The sequence below is a fragment of the Mobula hypostoma genome, chromosome 3 (assembly GCF_963921235.1).
Source record: "Mobula hypostoma chromosome 3, sMobHyp1.1, whole genome shotgun sequence".
Lineage (NCBI taxonomy): Eukaryota > Metazoa > Chordata > Chondrichthyes > Myliobatiformes > Myliobatidae > Mobula > Mobula hypostoma.
This window is the reverse complement of record NC_086099.1, coordinates 13927261-13949440: the sequence shown is the minus strand read 5'-3', so window position 1 is coordinate 13949440 and position 22180 is coordinate 13927261. Positions and strand designations below refer to the sequence as shown.

Genomic DNA, 22180 nt, shown 5'->3' with positions numbered 1-22180 from the left:
AATGCTACCCTCAGCCTGCTGCCCCAGCACACAACAGCAAACATGATAGCACTGGCCACCACAGACTCATAGAACATCCTCAGCATCATCCGGCAGATGTTAAAGGACCTCAGTCTCCTCAGGAAATAGAGACGGCTCTGACCCTTCTTGTAGACAGCCTCAGTGTTCTTTGACCAGTCCAGTTTATTGTCAATTCGTATCCCCAGGTATTTGTAATCCTCCACCATGTCCACACTGACCCCCTGGATGGAAACAGGGGTCACCAGTATCTTAGCTCTCCTCAGGTCTACCACCAGCTCCTTAGTCTTTTTCACATTAAGCTGCAGATAATTCTGCTCACACCATGTGACAAAGTTTCCTACCATAGCCCTGTACTCAGCCTCATCTCCCTTGCTGATGCATCCAACTATGGCAGAGTCATCCGAAAACTTCTGAAGATGACAAGACTCTGTGCAGTAGTTGAAGTCTGAGGTGTTAATGGTGAAGAGAAAGGGAGACAAGACAGTTCCCTGTGGAGCCCCAGTGCTGCTGATCACACTGTCGGACACACAGTGTTGCAAGCACACGTACTGTGGTCTGCCAGTCAGGTAATCAAGAATCCATGATACCAGGGAAGCATCCACCTGCATCGCTGTCAGCTTCTCCCCCAGCAGAGCAGGGCGGATGGTGTTGAAAGCACTGGCGAGGTCAAAAAACATGACCCTCACAGTGCTCGCTGGCTTGTCCAGGTGGGTGTAGACACGATTCAGCAGGTAGACGATGGCATCCTCAACTCCTAGTTGGGGCTGGTAGGCGCACTGGAGGGGATCTAAGCGTGGCCTGACCATAGGCCGGAGCAGCTCCAGAACAAGTCTCTCCAGGGTCTTCATGATGTGGGAGGTCAATGCCACCGGTCTGTAGTCATTGAGGCCGCTGGGGCGCGGCGTCTTCGGCACAGGGACGAGGCAGGACGTCTTCCACAGTACAGGAACCCTCCGGAGCCTCAGGCTCATGTTGAATACATGGCGAAGTACTCCACATAGCTGAGGGGCACAGGCTTTGAGCACCCTGGTACTGACACTGCCCGGTCCTGCAGCCTTGCTTGGGTTGAGATGTTTCAGCTGTCTTCTCACCTGTTCAGCTGTGAAGCCCACCGTGGTGGTTTCGTGTGGGGGAGGGATATAGTCATGAGAGCAGGGTGGGGGACTGTGAAGAGGGGTAGGAGGGGAGAGTGGAATATGTGTTGGTTGGGGGCCGACAACAGATGGCTCATGTGGGGGATGGGCAGGGGTCACAATGTCAAATCTGTTAAAGAACAGGTTAAATTCATTGGCCCTGTCCACACTGCCTTCAGCTCCTCTGTTGCTAGTTTGCCGAAACCCAGTGATGGTTCTCATCCCCCTCCAGACCTCTCTCATGTTGTTCTGCTGGAGTTTGCACTCAAGCTTCCTCCTGTACCTATCTTTAGCCTCCCTGATCCTGGCTTTCAGGTCCCTCTGTAGTGCCCTCAGCTCCTCCCTACTTCCATCTCCAAACGCCCTCTTTTTAGCGTTCAGGATGTCCTTTGTCACCCATGGCTTGTTATTTGAATAACAAAGGACAGTTCTTTTCAGAACATTGCAGTCCACACAGACGATAATGTAATCAGTGATGCACTCTGTGAGCCCATCAATATCCTCTCCATGTGGCTCACAGAGTGCCTGCCAGTCTGTCACCTCAAAACAACCCTGGAGCGCCTCATAAGCCTCCTCCGACCATTTCCTCACTGTCCTCGAGGTTGCAGGTTTACTGTTCACCAGAGGCACGTAGCAGGGTTTTAGATGCACCAGGTTGTGATCTGACCTTCCCAGCAGGGGGAGGGGAGAGGAGCTGTAAGCATCCTTAACGTTAGCGTACATCAAATCCAGAGTCCTCTCCCCTCTGGTTGTATAGCTCACATACTGCATGAAGTTGGGCAGTGTTGGTTGTCAGACATGTACCCCAGAGGTTTCATGAAATGGCTTGTGTTTTAGACACATTTCACTTTGAACCATTAATCTACCATATTACTATTGTACCTTTGGCCCACGTTGTCCACCTTGTACTGCTAATCTGTTTTATTCCCTTAGGCATGCACCTTTCACTCTGTCCCTCTTGGGGATTGGACAGTAAGGCATATTCCATTCATAGAGCACGACAGCACATAAATACGCCCTTCATCCAGTCCAGTCCATCCCGAACTTCCTACTCTGCCCAGTCCCATTGGCTCACACCTGGACCATAGCCCTCCATGCCTTTCATATCCATGTACTTACAAAAAAAAAATAGCAATCAAACTCCTATCCACTACTTCAGCTAACAGCGCATTCCACATTCACCCCAACCTCTGAATGACGAATATTTCACCTTTCACTCTTAACTTATGACCTCTAGTTCTAGTCCCAGCCAGCCTCATTGACCCAATCTGTACCCCTCCTAATGTTGCATGTCTCTATCAAATCTCCCCTCATTCTCCAACATTCTGGGAAATAAAGTTCTAAACTATTCAACCTTTCCCTGTAACTCAGCTCCTCCAAGTTCCATCAACAGCGATTTCCATAAATAGTTCTTGTTTATCTTGACATATTGAAGAGGATATTTGTACTTATTGTTCTTGTCTTGTGGATGCTCAGGACCACATTGTGGATTATAGTCTTCAATTCCTGGTTTCTTGGGCAGAGCCCAGTTACTCTGAGTTGGCAAGATTGACAAATATTTCAGCTTCAAAGGTTATCCTTTGGGTAGGGTAATCTCTTTTCGTAAGTGACTTGTGTGTCATCACGAAATAGAAAAGACTTAAATTTCTTTTCTGTTGAACACTAATAATATCTGATCACAAAAGGCCAAATTCCATAAAGTTGTTCTGGTAGGCACCACCTGAAAGTAATCACAAGCTGAGAAGAAGACATCCATCCTGTAAATTGGGTGATGAGGTGTGTTTTTTTAAAAAGTTTCTTGTAAATGTTGCCTTTACTGTTTTCCCTTTCTTCAACCACTTCCCCCTTCTGCTGCTTCCATTCTTTCCAGGAGGACAGAATCAGGTCTAATATCACAGGCATATGCCATGAAAATTGTGGTAATGTGGCGGCAGTACATTGCAATGTATAATAAAAACTGTAAATTACAGTGATGTATAGCAGTAAGGTAGTGTTCATGGGGTCAATGCACATACAGAAATCTGATGGCAGAGGAGAAAAAGCTATCCTTGAATCATTAAGTGTGTGCTTTCAGGCACAGATACCTCCATCCTGATAGTAGCAATGAGTAGAAGGCATGTCCTGGGCGCTTGGGGGTGGGGGGGGTTTCCTTAATGATGGAAACTACCTTTCTGAGACATTGCTCCTTGAAGCCGTCCTACGCTGGGGAAGCTGCTACCCATGTTGGAGCTGACAGAGGTTGCAACTTTCTGCAGCTTATATCAATCCCGTGCAATGTCTCCCGCCACCCCCAATTTCAGACGTGATGCAGCAGGTTAAGAGCAACATGCTTAGTCTGATTTGTGCGACAGGCATATTGCAAAGAAAAGCACATTATGTTTGAATCGTCTTAAGTAGGACTTGCCATTAAGGGCGGCACGGTGCGTTTTCTCCGGATGTTCCGGTTTCCTCCCACAGTCCAAGGACATACCAGTTAGTTGGTTAATTGGTAGTTGTAAATTGACCTGTGATTTGGCTGGTGTTAAATTGGGGGATTACTGTGTGGTGCAGCTCGGGGTCAGAGGGGCCTACTCTGTGCCGTATCTCAATAAATAAACAAATTGTGGATATTGAACAGGTGAAAAACAATACTGTCAGAATTCCGAGTTCTAATTCCTCTTGGGTGCTTCTTCTTGCTATCTCTGAAATAACAAATTGCATCATTTCTCCTCGTAATTTAGTGAAGATCTGGCTGGAGGGTGCTGAGTCTAATCTTCAGCACCAATTCCAGCACACAGACTGGTTAGCGTTTGCTGCCCACGCCACCACAGACTCTCAGATTAACATTGATTTATATACCAACTCTGTCCTTGAGCACATCAACAGCAGTGCAGATAGTGACATCGCAAAAACAAAAGTTTTCCCCAATCAGAACTTTATACTTTATTGTCGCCAAACAATTGATACTAGAACGTAAATCATCACAGCGATATTTGATTCTGCGCTTCCTGCTACCTGGATTACAAATTGACAGTAAATATTAAAAATTAAATTATAAATCATAAATAGAAAATAGAAAAATGGAAAGTAAGGTAGTGCAAAAAAACTGAGAGGCAGGTCTGGATATTTGGAGGGTACGGCCCAGATCCGGGTCAGGATCCGTTCAGCAGTCTTGTCACAGTTGGAAAGAAGCTGTTCCCAAATCTGGCCATACGAGTTTTCAAGCTCCTAAGCCTTCTCCCGGATGAACCTGTGGATGAATAGAGAAGTTCACCTCCTGCTCAAAGCCAGAGATTCAGCCTTCAGGTCTGGAGACCGGGAGGCTTACAGCTCAGCCAGGGCCAACCTGAGGAGGGGAATCTCTTAGGCTAAACACATATACAAACAGAGAATCGAGGAGCATTTCAACTCCTCAGACCCCTGTGCATGTGGCATGGTATACAGGTCATTACAGACTTCAAACCATCTAGTACTGAGCCCCCTTCCAGCTCTGCTTCCAGCTCTGCTTCCCTCCCTGATGAGCTCAATTACTTCTACGCTTGCTTTGACCAAGGGAACAAGGAGGTCACCCTCAAAGCGGATCTCCCACCTGGTGAACTGCCTCTCTCACTTTCCACCTCCGATGTTTGCGCCACCCTGAGCAGGGTGAATGTATGGAAGGCAGCTGATCCGGATGGAATACATGGCCGTGTGCTCAGTCTGTGCAGGGCAGTTGACCGGAGTCTTCACGGACATTTTCAATCTGTCCCTGGCCCAGGCAGTTGCCCCCACAAGCTTCAAGATCGCCACCATTGTGCCAGTGCTGAAGCATTCCACTGCCACGGGCCTGAATGACTTCCACCCAGTTGCGCTCACCCCCATCATTGCAAAGTGCTTTGAGAGACTGGTTCTATCACATCTGAAATCCTGTCTGCCCACTACCCTGTACCCCCATCAATTTGTCTATCGCACCAACAGGTCAACAGAGGGTGCTATTTCCACGGCACTTCACTCTGCCCTGACCCACCTGGACAGCCCCAACTCTTCCGTCAGAATGCTGTTCATTGACTTTAGTTCAGCATTCAATACTGTGATCCCCTCCAAGCTGATCGCCAAACTGCACCAGCTTGGTATCAGCTCATCCCTCTGCAATTGGACCTTGGACTTTCTGACTAACAGTCCCCAATCAGTTAAGTTAGACAACCTCTCCTCCTCCACTCTCACCCCGAACACCGACGTGCCTCAAGGCTGTGTGCTGAGCCCTCTTCTGTACTCCCTTTTCAACTATGACTGCATTCCTGTACATAGTTCTAACTCCATAATCAAGTTTGCAGACGACACCACGGTGGGGGGCCTGATCACAGGGGATGACGAGACGACCTACAGGGACGAGGTCCAGCACCTGGCTGCATGGTGTGCCGACAACAACCTGGCCCTTAACACCCAGAAGACCAAGGAGATCATTGTGGACTTCAGGCATGCCAGGAGTCACACTCACATCCCCATCTACATCAACGGAGCTGTAGTGGAGCGTGTATCAAGCTTCAAATTCCTTGATGTCCACATTTCCGAGGATCTCACCTGGTCCACAAACTCCTCCATCTTGATCAAAAAGGCACAACAGCACCTTTATTTCCTGCGGAGCATCAAGAAAGCTCACCTCTGTCCCACGATACTGACGGACATTTACCGCTGTACCATTGAGAGCATACTCACCAACTGCATCTCAGTGTGGTATGGCAATTGTTCCATATTGGACCGCAAAGCACTCCAGTGTGTGGTGAAAACTGCCCAACAGATTATCGGCACCCAATTGCCCACCATTGAGAACATCTACCACAAACGCTGCCTGGGCAGGGCGAAAAGCATTATTAAGGATGCATCTCACCCTAACCATGGACTTTTTACTCTCCTCCCATCCAGTAGGCACTACAGGAGCCTCCGCTCCCGCACCAGCGGGCACAGGAAGAGCTTCTTCCCTGAGGCTGTGACCCTGCTGGACCTCACATCACAGCGCTAAGCTGTATTGCACCCATATTGTACTGTCTCAGTACTTTTATATTTGTATGCTGTAGCACTTACTTTTTATTCACAGTTATTTTGTAAATAACTCTATTCTTTGCATTTCTGGTCAGATGCTAACTGCATTTCATTGGCTTTGTATCTGTACTTGGCACAATGACAATAAGGTTGAATCTAATCTAATCTAATTTGGGCCAGCAGCATACTATTTCACTGTAGGCAAACCCTGTGATGGTATTTGGTTCACTGTTCACAAAGCCCTTACTTCAAAAGGAGATTTTAAGCCCTATCTGATGCAGGTATCTACAGGTACCCTCATTTTAGAGAGGTTAAACTGTACCCACCTACCCTTCAAGGACTAGTTTACTGTACTTTCTAGTGTCTTTGGTGAGGTCGAGCCACCAATACCTGCTATTGTAGTGGCGGGTTCCCAAGGAGGAGATGTCTCCGTCTAATAAAGTTTAAACACAAATTATTTTATTTTTAATATACACGTTTAAAGTTAGACAAATAGTTCTAATCAGACATTTAAAATACAGGGGATTTCTGATTATTAAAAGATTTCTGAATTACAAAAGATTTATAAGGATTTCCAAACACAGGTATGGTTCTTACAAAATAAAAGAACATACCAGCGAGTTGCAGATGAACAAGTTGCTGGACGCAGAAACTGTATACTCAGGAATAAATTGTAGTTCTTCTTTCTTTCCCCCCATCTTCCTGTCATTCTGCTTGCCGTTCCAAGCATTCCCCAATGCTTTCTAACATTTATACTGTTTTGAGGTGATTTGCAAAGTTGTACAAGGTGACAGCATGGGCAGCCAGTGACTTTAAGGTGACTTGAGGAAAGTATGGATGGAGAATAAGTTCTTTACGCACGGTAATGTGTGCATGGAACATGCTGCCAGATCCGGTGGTGAGACGGTAGGGGCATTTAAGAAATTCTTGGATAGACAAGTGGATGAAAGTAAAATGAAGGGGTATGTTGGAGGGAAGAATTAGATTGATTTTGGAGTAAGTTATAAGGTTGGCACAACATTGTGGGCTGAATGGCCTGTACTGTGCTGTAATGTTCTATGTTTCTCCTTATAACACATGCTTTCAAATGCAGGCAGCATCCTGGTGAACCACCTCTGCATGCTCTCCAAAGCCTCCACATCAGTCCTATAATCGGGCAACCTGTAATACACCAGTTGTGACCTTACCAGACTTTTATAAAATGGCAACGTAACTTGCTCACTCTTGAACTCTAAGAAGTTAACTGAAAGTTAAACATGCTGTATGCTGTCTCTGCCACCCTATTCAGCATGACATCTAAAACTTCAACAAACTTTTGGTGTATATACTGACTGGCTGCATCATAGCCTGATATGGGGATACCAATGCCCTTGAACAGAAAATCCTACAAAAAGAATTAGATACGGCCCTGTCCATCACAGGTAAAGCCCTCTCCACCATTGAGCACATCTACACAAAGTGTTATCACAGGAAAACAGCATCCATCATCAGGGACACCCACCACCCAGGACATGATCTCTTCTCACTGCTGCCATCAGGAAGAAGGTACTGGAGCCTCAGGACCCACACCACCAGGTTCAGGAGCAGTTATTACCCCTCAACCATTAGGATCTTGAACCAAAGGGGATAACTTCACCAACGTCACTTGCCCCATCATTGTAATGTTCCCACAACCTATGGACTCACTTTCAAGGACTCTTCATCTCACATTCATATTACTTATTTATTATAATTTCTTTCTTTTTGTATTTGCACAGTTTGTTGTCTTTTGCACTCCAGCTGCCACCCAAAGTGGTGCAGTCTTTCATTGATTCTGCTATTTTTATTATTGTACGTATTTTTTGAGTAAGAAAACAGATATCAGGTTGCATATGGTGATATATATGCAGTCTGAAGTTGTGTAGCCACTTTTTGGGAGGTGTGGGCTTGGACTCCAAGATTCCTCTGTAGTTGACATAAGCACGATGTCTCAGTGTTTCTTGTCATTAAACCTGATTTATGACACACTTTTACATTGATTCCCTTATTGCTTGCATATAGCGATGGAGAGGCAACATAAAGACTTTTACTCCCTCATGTTGTGAGATGGATGTAAGAAATAAAAAAGCTAATTCTAATTTTAATTCTTAGGTTTGTAGGGATGTATTTGGGGGCAGAAATGGGACTTGGGAGTTGGGTTAGAGTTTAGGGACAGGGATATGAGGAAATCGGAGGACAGGCCAAGCTTTGAGCCTCCTCTCAGTGTTTGAAAGCCAATGATGTGGGCATGTTTGTATGTCGGGCTAGGAGACCTGTCACCAGCGAGGCTGGAGCTTAAGGCATGGAGTCTGGGCCCGCATACAGGGATCTCATTCATCTTCATCAACTCGTCCTAGGTCAATACTGAAGATCGAAGACAGAAGGTCAGTTGGAAATCCAGGAGTTGAGGTCTTTTGGTTGGAGCCCTGAGTCTGCGGATCTCTGTGAGTCCACTGCGGAAACTGGAGGCCCAACGTCTGAAAATCCTCTGTCTGCTAGAGGTTGAAGGTGGCCTGTCCTGGGGTTAGAGGACTGTGTGTACGTGTGGGTGAGGGGAGAGGGAGTGTGGAATGGAGTTTGTTTTACCGGTGTTGCTTGGTTTGTCCTGTGTTGTTGCATTTTCTGCGCTTTATCCTTATTTTAGTGATACAGCTTGGAATAGACCCTTTCAGTTCTTCAAGCCTCGCCACCCAGCAATCCCCGACAACCCCCAATTTGACCCTAGCCCAATCACAGGACAATTTACAATGACCAATTATCCTACCAACCCATACGTCTTTGAACTGTGGGAGGAAATCCGAGCACCCAAAGAAAATCCATGCAATCCATGGGGGAGGACGTACAAACGCCTTATAGAGGATGCTGGGATTGAACTCTGAACCCCAGCTGTAATCACGTCACGCTAACTGCTATGCCACCCTGGCACCCAAGCACGGTGAGCATGCCATGTTGGCACCGGCACGTGCAGTGACACTTACAGGCTGCCTCCAGCACACCTTTAGGTGTGTTGGCTGTTAACGCAAATCTCGCATTTCACTGTATGTTTCAACGTACATGTGATAAATCTAGTATAGGTAATTGTTACATTGTAGTTAAAATTGACTAAGTAAAGAATAACCAAAAGCCTTGATAGGAAGAGAGTAAGCATGTGTTTCCAGCTGGCATGTTCTTGACCAATTAGTTAAGGTACAAGTAAATTTAGATGTGTTTAGTAGGTAGTGTTGGACTCTGTTCTCTCATTACAGTCCATTGAAGTCATTCTGCATCTTTAATGAAGGATAATGTAAGATCTTTTGACTAAGATGCAGGTAATGTAAAGTGTATCATGAAATCTAATGCCTGCCAAGTTAAAAGTTTAAAAATTAAACCTGACGGTTTTGTTAAGTTGTTGAATGGTCAACTCAATCCAAAGACATATTGAATGATTTTTAACTGCATGTTAATTGTTGCACTGTAAAACACACTGTGTCAGGTATAATATGTACATTCTCCAGGTCCATCTCAGATCCGAACTGTAATGACAATGCTGGCTAAGAGAACTTAATCTGCACTCACGGCCACTCTATTGGGTACAGCAGAGGATCCTGTGCTACTCTGCTGCTGTAGACCACCCACTGCAAAGTAATGTTCTTTCACTTGGCTGTGTTCATGGGTATTCATGTGTATACTTGAATGACAATTAAACTTGAACTTGAACATTCAGAGATGTTCTTCTGCACACTACTGGTGTAACGCATGGTAATTTGAGTTACTGTCACTTTTCCTGTCAGCTTTAATCAGTCTGGCCGTTCTCCACTGGCCTCCCTCATTAACAAGACATTTTCCTCCACCAAACTGCCACTCACTGAATTTTTTTTTCAGTTTTCACACCATTCTCTATAAACTCTAGAAACTGTTGTGTGACAATCCCAGGAGATCCAGCAGTTTCTCAGATGCTCAAACCACCCCGTCTGGCACCAACAATCATTCCACGATCAAAGTCACTTGGATCACACTTCTTCCTCATTCTGATATTTGGTCTGAACGACAACTGAACCTCTTGACTATGTCTGTGTGCTTTTACGCATTGAGTTGCTGCCACATGATGGCTAGTTAGATATTTTCATTAACAAGCAGGTGTGGGATTTGTTATGTGGGCAAATTGGCAGCTGATCCACAATGTAATCTCTGCACACACAGCAGTGAGATGCAAAAGCAAATAATCCACTCTATACTTACGGCTATGCCAACATCAGGGACTACTTAAGATGTGAAGGATCAGAAAAGATGGTATGGAAGTTTAAATTTAAGCAGAAAAATACAATTTTAAAGACACTTTTTATTAAGTAATTACCTAATTGACACTTTTCCGTTTCATCCCTGGGCAATACATTTTAAAATACTTTCTTTCTTTGGTGAGAAGGACAACAGCTCAGGGCACTCCAGTTTGGAGTTCAATTCCTGCACTGTTCTGAAGCATCACCTTTTGAAGGTTTCCTCGATGCTGGGGAGGCTAGTGTTCATGCTGGAGCTGGCTGGCCATCTTTATAACTTTCTGCAGCTCTTTCCAAGCCTGTGGAATGGTCCCGCCGTACCACATGGTGATGTAACAAGTCAGAATGCTCTCCATTGTACACCTGTAGAAACTTTTGTATCTTACCAGATCTCCTCATACTCCTAATGATATAGCTGCTGTTGTGCCCCTCAATATGTCCCCTGGTATGGAGGGACTTGGTGTGTTTGTACCCAACCAACCTGGTGCTGGTGCAGTCCCTTGATTGGTTCAGGTCAATACAGCATTATCTTTGGAGGTATTGCAAAAGATGTCACCTCTGCCCTGCCCTGATACTTTCCATATTTAGAAAAGATCAATCTTTTATTCTTAATGATTAACCACATTGAATCAATCGTTAACCTTACATCAATGTAAGGTGTGGTTTGTATGTTGAAAGTGGTATTGTGCAGTGAATCGTCGGTGTATTTGTCAAATAAAAGTCGTGAATAAGTTTATTGCTAACCACCGAGCAAAGAAGACCAGTATAAATTTGTCTATAATCAACTAAGCACAAATAATGAGCTTGACAGATGAGATAAGTAGAATCTGTTCTTGCCTCTGACTGAGGAAAGTTCAACTGTTGAGTGGATTTGAGGCGCATGTTGTCAGTTCCTGGTAAGTGTTTGTTTGTGTGATACTGGTGGTCAGTGCTATCCAGCCAGAGCAGTGACTTATTTTTTCTTGAAATGAACAGCAGTCCCAAGCTAACCTGTACAGCTGACGAGCATTAGGTTGTCCGGCGCTGGAAATCTTACAAGATTTTCTAATAGACAGTCAAATGAACATAGCTTGATTGTTTTAAATTTAACGTGGCAGTCTAACGCAATGTTGAAATCGCGGTGATCTCGGTACTGAGTCAGAAAATCCATGGGGTCGATGCCACTGGAGCAGATTAGCGTACGTAGTCTGCACTCAAGTTCTGGTGTGGTTTTGCGGCAATGTAATTTGTATTTTTACATGAAACGTCGGAGACATATTTTGATGCGGGAATGTGTGGCGACACTGACATTCTGCACCCAGCACATCCAGTACTAGTTGTTAATGCAAATGACGCATTTTACTGTATGTTTCTCATGTAAATGTGATAAATCTGAATCTGCTCATCTGATCTGTTCAGTGTAACCTTTTGACAACTGAAGAGAGGAGAATCAGAGTCATGACCATAAGATATAGGAGCAGAATTGGACCATTTGGCCTGTGGAGTTTGCTCCACCATTTCATCATGTCTGATCTATTTTCCTTTCGGCCCTAATCTCCTGGCTTCTCCCCATATCCCTTCATGTCCTGACCAATCAAAACACTGTCAGCCTCTGTCTTAACTACACTCAATGACCTATTCCCCACAGCCACTGGTGGCAATGAATTCCACAGATACACCACTCTCTGACTAAATTAATTCCTCCTCATCTCCATTCTAAATGAATGTCCCCTCTATTCTGAAGCTGTCCCCTCTGGCTTTAGACTCCCCCACCATAGCAAACATCCTCTCCACATCCACTCTATTGAGGCTTTTTAACATTTAATAAGTTTTAATGAGATTCCCCCTCATTTTTCTGAATTCCTGAGAGTACAGGCCCGGAGCCATCAAACGCTCCTAATATGATAATCCATCCAACCCTGGATATTCATGTACCTTCTTTGAACCCTCTCCTATGCCAGCACATCCTTTCTTAGATAAGGGGCTCACAATATTCCAAGTGAGGCACCAGCAGTGCCTTATAAATTCTCAACCTAGCATCCTTATTTTTATATTCTAGTCCGGTTTGTTATTACTGACATGTTTATAAATTTGTTATGTTGTGGCAGCAGTACTTTGCAAGACATAAATTACTATAAGTTACAATAAAAATAAATTGTGCAAAAGGAGGTGGTGTTGTCACCAATTAACTGGACTTTTTTTTTAAAAACTTGGGCTCGTTCCTCAATCACACTATTTATTTGTGTAGAAGAACAACAACAACACCATGGGCCATCATGAAACTGTTTGAACAAAGAAATGCCATTTTATACAGAAATTGACTACCTGGATATAGACATTGTGTATGTTTATAAGCTCTTTATTTACACAATAGAAGTCAAAGTAAGTTTATTATCAAAGTATACTACCTTGTGATTCATTTTCCTGCAGGCATTTACAGGAAATTTAAAGTACAGTAGAACTTATGAATAACTGAACATAAAGATTGACCATCATCACTCACTATAAAAATACATATTGATAGCCAATAAATTCTCCATGTTTAAGGCCAATAATATCTCAATTACTAACTAACTGGCCAACAGTAAGTGTCACCCGAGAATCCTTTGTTTGAATATTTCTCTTGTCGGAGCTATGCTCGTCAAAGATCTCTTGCCCAGGCTGACTGCCCACTATCTGTAAACTATCCATGCCTGGACATTATCTTAAGCCCTACCTTGTATGGCAGAGTGAGGAGGTGATAGATAGGAGCTACAGAGAGGGAGTCAGAGCTAAGTTCCAGGAGACTGGGTGACTGTCAGGAAAGGGAAAGGAAATGAAATGAGTCAACCAGTCCAGAGAACTGGACCAGTCCTGTGGTCATTCCCCTCATAATAAGAAAACCACTTTGGATACTATTGAGGGGAACGACCTACAGGGGAGCTGCAGTGACCAGGTCTCTGGCATTGAGTCTGCCACTGTGGATCAGAAGGCAAGCGGGGAGAAGGTAACTGCAATAGTGATAAGGTATTCCATAGTTAGAGGAATAGACAGGACATTCTGCAGACGTGAAAGATATACACAAAAGGTATGTTGCTTCCCAGGTGCCAGGGTTAAGGATGTCTCGGATTAGGTCCACAGTTTTCTAAAGAGGGGATGACTAGGTAGGAAATTGGAGGAAGTCCTGAAGAGAAAATTTAGGGAGTTAGCTAGAGAGTTGAAAAGCAGGACCTCCAGAGTAGCAATTTCTGGATTATTGCCTTTGCCACGTGCCATTGAGAGTAAGAATAGATGATTTGACAGATGAATGTATGGCTGAGGAACTGGTGTAGGAGGCAGGGCTACAGATTTCTGGATCGTTGGGATCTCTTTTGGGGGTGGTATAACCTGTCCAGAAGGGATGGGGGTACATTATTCTTGGGCAGGTCTTGGGGGCAGGTTTGCTAGAGCTGTTGGGAAGGGTTTAAACTAAATTAACGGGTGAATGGGGACTAGAGTGTTGGGGTTAAGGATGGTGCAGGTTAGATACAAGTAGATGCAATGTGCAGTGCAACTGTGAGGAAGGACAGGCAGATGATAGGGCTAAATTGCATTCCGTAGGACGAGTTGAAATGTAACTTGAGGTCAAAATCAAAAAGGGTAATGAATACAGTACTGAAGGTATTATATTTGAATGCACGCAGTGTACGGAATAAGAAAGATGACCGTGTATGATGTTGTGGGCATCACTGGGTCATGGCTGAAAGAAGATCATAGTTGGAATAGGTAGAATCCTTATGGGTAGAGTTAAGGAACTGTAAGGGTAAAAAGACCTTGATGAGGATTATATACAGGACTCCATACAGTAGCCAGGATGTGACAAATTACAACAGGAGAGAGAAAATGCATATCAAAATAGCAATGTTATGATGGTCATATGGGATTTCAACATGGAGGTAGATTGACAAAAGCAAGTTGGCGCTGGATCCCAAAAGAGAGAATTCTTAGAATGTCTATGAAATGGCTTTTTAGAGCAGCTTGTGGTTGAGCCCACAAGGGGAAAGGCTATTCTGGATTGGGTGTTTTGTAATGAACTGGATTTGATTAGGGTGCTTAAGGTGAAGGAACCCTTGGGAGACAGTGATCATAATATAGACTTCACCCTGCAATTTGAGAGGGAGAAGCTAAAATCAGATGTATCAGCATTACAGTGGAGTAAAGGGAATTACAGAGGCATGAGAGAGGAGCTGGCCAAAGCTGACTGGAAGAGGACACCATCAGGGATGATGGCAGATCAGCAATGGTTGGAATTTCTGGGAAAAATTCGGAAGGCACAGGATTTATGACATTTTAAGAAGTGGTATTCTGAAGGCAGGTTAACACAACTGTGGCTGACGAGGGAAGTCAAAGCCAACGTAACAGCAAAAGAGAGGGCATATAATACATCAAAAATTAGTGGGAAATTAGAGGATTGGGATGCTTTTTAAAGCCAACAGAAGATAACTAAAAAGCATTAAGGAGGGAAAAGATTAAATATGAAGGTAAGCTAGCCAATAATATAAAGGAGGAAACCTTTTTTAAAAACTCTGTTGGAAATAGAACCATAGAAACTACAGCACAGAAACAGGCCCTTTGGCCCTTCTTGGCTGTGCCAAACCATTTTCTGCCTAGTCCCACTGACCTGCGCACGGACCATATCCCTCCATAGACCGCCCATCCATGTATCTGTCCAATTTATTCTTAAATGTTAAAAAAGAACCCGCATTTACCACCTCGTCTGGCAGCTCATTCCATACTCCCACCACTCTCTGTGTGAAGAAGCCCCCCCTAATGTTCCCTTTAAACTTTTCCCCCCCTCACCCTTAACCCATGTCCTCTGGTTTTTTTCTCCCCTTGCCTCAGTGGAAAAAGCCTGCTTGCATTCACTCTATCAATACCCATCATAATTTTATATACCTCTATCAAATCTCCCCTCATTCTTCTACGCTCCAGGGAATAAAGTCCTAACCCATTCAACCTTTCTCTGTAACTGAGTTTCTCAAGTCCCAGCAACATCCTTGTAAACCTTCTCTGCACTCTTTCAACCTTATTTATATCCTTCCTGTAATTTGGTGACCAAAACTGAACACAATACTCCAGATTTGGCCTCACCAATGCCTTATACAACCTCATCATAACATTCCAGCTCTTATACTCAATACTTCGATTAATAAAGGCCAATGTACCAAAAGCTCTCTTTACGACCCTATCTACCTGTGACGACACTTTTAGGGAATTTTGTATCTGTATTCCCAGATCCCTCTGTTGCACTGCACTCCTCAGTGTCTTACCATTAACCCTGTATGTTCTACGCTGGTTTGTCCTTCCAACGTGCAATACCTCACACTTGTCAGTATTAAACTCCATCTGCCATTTCTTAGCCCTTTTTTCCAGCTGGTCCAGGTCCCTCTGCAGGCTCTGAAAACCTTCCTCACTGTCTACTACACCTCCAATCTTTGTATCATCAGCAAACTTGCTGATCCAATTTACCACATTATCATCCAGATCATTGATATAGATGACAAATAACAATGGACCCAGCACTGATCCCTGTGGCACACCACTAGTCACAGGCCTCCACTCAGAGAATCAATTTTCTACCACCACTCTCTGGCTTCTTCCATCGAGCCAATGTTTAATCCAATTTACCACCTCTCCATGTATACCTAGCGACTGAATTTTCCTAACTAAGGTCCCTGCGGACCTTGTCAAAGGCCTTACTGAAGTCCATGTAGACAATATCCACTGCCTTCCCTTCATCCACTTTCCTGGTAACCTCCTCGAAAAACTCCAACAGATTGGTCAAATATGACCTACCACACACAAAGCCATGTTGACTCTCCCTAATAAGCCCCTGTCTATCCAAATGCTTGTAGATTCTGTCTCTTAGTACTCCCTCCAATAACTTACCTACTACTGACGTTAAACTCACCAGTCTATAATTTCCCGGATTACTTTTCGATCCTTTTTTAAACACGGAACAACATGAGCCCCTCTCCAATCCTCCGGCACTTCACCCGTAGACAGCGACATTTTAAATATTTCTGCCAGGGCCCCCGCAATTTCAACACTAGTCTCCTTCAAGGTCCGAGGGAACACTCTGTCAGGTCCCGGGGATTTATCCACTTTAATTTTCCTCAAGACAGCAAGCACCTCCTCCTTTTCAATCTGTACAGTTTCCACGGTCTCACTACTTGATTCCCTCAATTCCATAGATTTCATGCCAGCTTCCTTAGTAAATACAGACACAAAAAACCTATTATTCGAGGAAATAACAAGTAGGATAGACTCCAGTCCTGACGAAGGGTTTTGGCCAGAAACGTTGACTGTTGACATGGGTGCTGCCTAGCCTGCTGAGTTCCTCCAGAATTTTGTGTGTGTTGCGAGGATAGACAAGGGGAGTTGGTGAATGTTGTGTACTTGGATTTTCAGAAGGCATTTGAGAAGGTGCCTCACATGAGGCTGCTTAACAAGCTAAGAGTCCATGGTATTACAGAGAAGATACTAGCTTCGTTAGAAGATTGGCAGGAAGCAAAGAGTGGGGATAAAGGGAGATTTTTCTGATTTGCTAACAGTGACTAGTGGTGTTCAGCGGGGGCTGGTGTTGGGACTATTTCTTTTTATGTTGTATGTTAATGATTTGGACGACTGAATTGATGGCTTTGTGACCAAGTTTGCTGACAGTTCGAAGGTAGGTGAAGGGGCAGGTAATGTTGAGGAAGCAGAGAGACTGCAGAAGGGCTTAGACAGAATAGGAGAATGGGCAAAGAAGTGGCAGATGGAATACAGTGCCATGAAATGTATGGTCATTCACTTTGGTAGAAGGAGCAAAAACATAGACTGTTTTCTAAACAGGGAGAAAATTCAAAAATCAGTGTCAGTGGTGAGGAAGGCCAAAGCAATGTTAGCTTTCATTTCAAGAGGACTAGAATACAAAAGCAATACTGATGTAATATTGAAGCTTTATAAGGCGAGGCCTCACTCGGAGTATTGTAATCAGTACAATGTGGACTTCTTATCTAAGCAAAGATGTGATGGCATTGGAGAGGGCCCAGAGGAGGTTCATGAGAATGACTCCAGGAATGAAAGAGCCATCATAAGGGGAGTGGGTAATGGTTCTGGGCCTGTTCTCGCTAGGATTCAGAAGAATGAAGGAGGAATCTCATTGTAATCTATTGAATGTTGAAAGGCGTAGCTAGAGTGGATGTGGCAAGGATGATTCTGATAGTGGGAGAGTCTAGAACCAGAGGACATAGCCTCAGAATAGAGGGGCGTTTGTTGAGAACAGAGGTGAGGAAGAATTTCTTTAACCAGAGCATGGTGAATCTGTGGAATTCATTGCCACAGATGGCTGCAGAGGCTAGGTCATTGGATGTATTTAAGGTGGAGGTTGATAGGGTCTTGATTAGTCAGGGTGTGAAAGGTTATGGAAGAGGGCCGAAGAACAGAGTTAAGAGGGAAAATGGATCAAGCATGATAAAATGGCGGAGCAGACTTGATGGGCCAAATGGCAGAGAGAATTGATGGGCCGAATGGCCTAATTCTGCACCTCTCACTTGTGGTCCTGTATGGTTAGAGAGGTGTCGGCATGCTACGTTGGCACCAAAAACATGGCGACACTTATGGGATGCCCAGCACTATCCTGACTGATTTGACTTGACACAAATGATGTATTTCAAAAGTTCAAAGTATATGTTACCATAAATGAAACCCCTGAGTTTCATTTTCTCCTAGGCATACTCAATAAGTCCATAATAGAATAATATCCATAATAGAATTAATTAAAGACTACCAACTTGGGCGTTCAACCAGTGTGTAAAAGACAGTAAACGGTGCGAATACAAAAAGAAAGAAATAATAATAAGTAAATAAGCAGTAAATATTGAGAACATGCCATGAAGAGTCCTTGAAAGTGAGTCCTTGGGTAATAGGAACATTTCAATAATGGGGCAAGTGAAGTTGAGTGAAGTGAACCCCTTTGGTTCCAGAAACTGATGGTTGAGGGGTAATAACCGTTCTTGAACCTGGTGGTGTGAGTCCTGAGGACCTTGTAATTGCAGTGAGAAGAGAGCGTGTCCTGGGAGGCAGGTATTCCTGACGATGGAGGCTGCTTTCCTGCGACAACATTCTGTGTAGATGTGCTCAATGGTGGAGACGGTTTTACCCATGACAGGATGGATTGTATCCACTATTTTATAGGATTTTTTTGTTCAAGGGTTGTGATGCAGCCAGTGAATATACTGTCCACTAAACATCCATAGAAATTTGTCCAAATTTTAGATGTCACGCTGAATCGCTACAAACTCCTGAGGAAGTAGAGGCACTGCTGGGCTTTCTTCATTATTACACTGGGCCCCAGGTCAGGTCCCCCAAAGTAGTAACACCAAGAAATTTAAAGTTGCTGACCCTCTCCACCTCTAGTCCTCCTCCTAAGGTCATCAATGAGCTCCTTGGTCTTGTTGGCATTAAGAGATTCCTGTTATGGCACCTCTCTGCCAGATTTTCAATCTCTCTCTCCCATATTTCTCCTGATTCATTGCCACTTTTGATTTGTCAAATCTGAATATGGCATTGGAGCTGTGCTTAGTCATGGTCTTGAGCGTAAAGCGATTAGAGCAAGGGGTGAAACACCTGTGTATCTCATTCACTGCTTAATAGTTGTGAAATAATGGAAAATATCCACCTCTCCATTTCTCTCTGTCAGATGTGCTCTGGGAAAATCTGCAAGATATTTCATTAACTCGATACTTAAGATGATTTTTTGTGCTTTCATTTGTGTAACCTCAAAATAAACATTTCTTTAATATTGAAGCTTAAAGTGCAGTGAAGATGGACTCCGAGTTTGTAATACTTCATAGTGCGCCATTTAGAATTAGTGGCCTTTTACTTTCTTGCAGGAGATGGAGGAATACTGATTGCTTTATGTTTTTAAGACACAAAGAATACACTATGATGTTGAAACTCTGGATCAGTGCATGTAGCCCTATGTAATAACTGGGTTGGGTTTCTTCACAAATAATCAGCCTTTCATATAAGGTCAGAGAAACTGGTTTCGACAAGCATAGTCCACAGTGGAATGTGTACATTGTTCAAAAATAGAATGAGTTTCTCCGGATTCCAAGCCCCCTGCGGTTCGTGTAGATTTTCTTTTAAGTGATCACTTTTTCTTTCTGGCAACGTAAGAATTCTCTACCACTGTTTAATTGAAGCCAAATTGGTAAATATAATCAAAATTTTGATATTTCTCTGTGGTAAGAGGGATCAAAGGATAAGGTGAGAAGTGTGGAACAGGGAACTGCATTTGGATGACTATCCCTGATTGTACTGAATGACAGGAGAGGCTTGAACAGTCACATGCTCCTACAACTGCTGCTATTGTCACTGTTTCTGTTTCATTCTGAGAAAATTCAAAGTAAATTTACTATCCAAGTACGTGTATGTCACCATATACCACTTTCTTTCAGTCATTTACAAGAAAATAAAGAACTTATGAAAAACTATACATAAAGACTGAGAACCAATGTTCAAAAGAAGACATATCTTAAGATTTAAGAGGTTATAACTTTCAAAATCTGGTCTGTCATGATTAATGCTTGAACTTTTGTGCATAGCTGATCTTATCTATTCACCATAAATACTTGGAAATAGCAATCATGTCCAGATGTGAGCTAGTACTTCCAAATCGTGAGCAATACTTTCCCTTATGGTAGTTATTTTAAAATAAGCCTTGTTTACTTAAAAGTAATAGAAAATGGAAGTAGAAAATAGAAACAGAAAATCCCTTGAACCATTAAAGTATACAAGGCTAAAGACCAGGTGCTGGAAAAATTCAATATAGTTGAGTACTTGATGGTTAGAATAGAACTATTAACATAAATCCTGTTGTTTAGACCATAAGACGTAGGAGCAGAACTCGGGCCTTTGGTCCATCAAGTCTGCTCTGAAATTCCATTATCCTTCTCAACTCTATTTTCCTACCTTATTCCCATAACCTCTGACATCCTGCCTAATCAAGAACTGAGCAACCTCCGCTTTAAGTATACCCAACGACTTGGCTGTGTCTCAAAAAGGAGTGGACACAGCCCAGTCCATCATGGGTAAGGTCCTCCACACTACTGAGCACATCTACATGTAGTGTTGTCACAGGAAAGTAGTTTTCATTATCAGGGAACTCCACCACTCAGGACTTGCTCTCTTCTCGCTGCTGCCATCAGGAAGAAGGTACAGGTGCCTCAGCTTCAGAACAGTTATTGCCCTTCAGTCATCAGGCTCTTGAACTGGAGGAGTTATCTTTACTCAACTAAACTTGTCCCATCACTGAAATGTTCTCACAACCTATGGTCTCATTTTCAAGGGCTCTTCATTTTTTGTTCTTGATGCTTATTTATTATCATTTCTATTAATAATAAATTATTAATTATTAATTTTATTGACATTATTATTTATTTCTTTTTGTATTTGCACAGTTTGTTATCTCTTGCACACTGGTTGAGTGCCCAAGTTTGTGTGGTCCTTCATTGATTCTATTATGATTCTTATTCTTTTATGGATTTATTGAGTATGGCCACAAGCAAATGAGTATCAGGATTGTATATGGCGACATATATGTACTTTAAAAAAAAATTTTTAATTCAGTTTTCAAATTTAATTACATAGAATGATAGAGATAACATATATGTACTTCGATAATAAATTTACCATGAACTTTGAACTTGCCCTCTGGTCCTAGACTCCCTCACTATGGGAGACATCCTCTTCACATCCACGCCATGTTTGCCTTACAATATTTGATAGGTTTCAGTAAGATCTCCCCCCACCCCACTTCTTCTAAACTCCAGTGAGTACAGGCCCAGAGCCTTACAACCCTTCTCATATTCCTTTGATTAATTTCATCACCCTTCTCTGGTCCCTTTCCGATGCTGTAGTATGTATATGCTTTTAGATAGAAAATATATTTGACAAGTATTCCCACATCTCTGTATTCAGTCACTCTGTGTACAGTTTTCTACGATCATTTAGAAGTCTAAATGAGGGCTATTTATGCCAAATTGTTATTTATCAGAAAGGATATCAAATACAAACATTTTCCAGGTTTGAAACTTCAGTGTTTCATGCAGTAATCTGATTATGAAATAGAACATTGCATATTCTGGAATGTCTCAACTGATGGTATCATACAAAGATTTGGAAGAAAATACAATATATTATTATTCTGCTGTGATACTTTAACTAGAACAAGTGTTTCTCACTACTGTCAAGGAACAATTTTCCCTGCAGCAAAATATTTTGTTCTAACATGAGGAATTTTCTCAAATAGAATGGAAGGTCTTGCACATTGGGCATCCATGCCAAGTTGATTTCCATCCCATCCTTGCTTCATCTGTCATGAATCATGAGCCTAATTTGATGGTTTAAGCAGTTTGCAAAGGAAATTTGGCTTTAATTGATCACTAAACCAAGACAATGTTGGCTGATGGTTACACCACCAATGCATTCAAAAGGTTCAAAGGAACATCTAAACAAGTCTGATGCATTTTGGAAACAAGTCCTGTGGACTGATGAAGTTAAAATAGAACTTTTTGGCCGCAATGAGCAAAGGTATGTTTGGAGAAAAAAGGGTGCAGAATTTCATGACAAGAACCCCTCTCCAACTGTTAAACACAGGGGTGGATCGATCATGCTTTGGGCTTGTGTTGCAGCCAGTGGCATGGGGAACACTTACTGGTAGAGGGAAGAATGAATTCAATTAAATACCAACAAATTCTGGAAGCAAACATCACG

At 43.1% G+C, this 22180-nt stretch overlaps 1 protein-coding gene across 4 annotated transcripts in view; it reads left to right on the top strand.

Annotated features, from left to right (window-relative positions):
* Positions 1-22180, top strand: part of atp8b1 (ATPase phospholipid transporting 8B1) — a 182791-nt gene that overhangs the window by 30800 nt on the left and 129811 nt on the right. Inside the window, exon 2 of one of the 4 annotated variants that reach the window (XM_063042669.1) lies at positions 8528-8614. The exons of 2 other annotated variants lie outside the window; for them this stretch is intronic. Coding sequence is in view for 1 of the 2 variants with exons in the window: in XM_063042667.1 (XP_062898737.1) it covers positions 11304-11319 (16 nt within the window). In the remaining variant the exon portion in view is untranslated. Of the gene's footprint in view, positions 1-8527; positions 8615-11113; positions 11320-22180 lie in introns of those variants that run through there. One more of the 4 variants, XM_063042667.1, reaches the window with a different exon arrangement.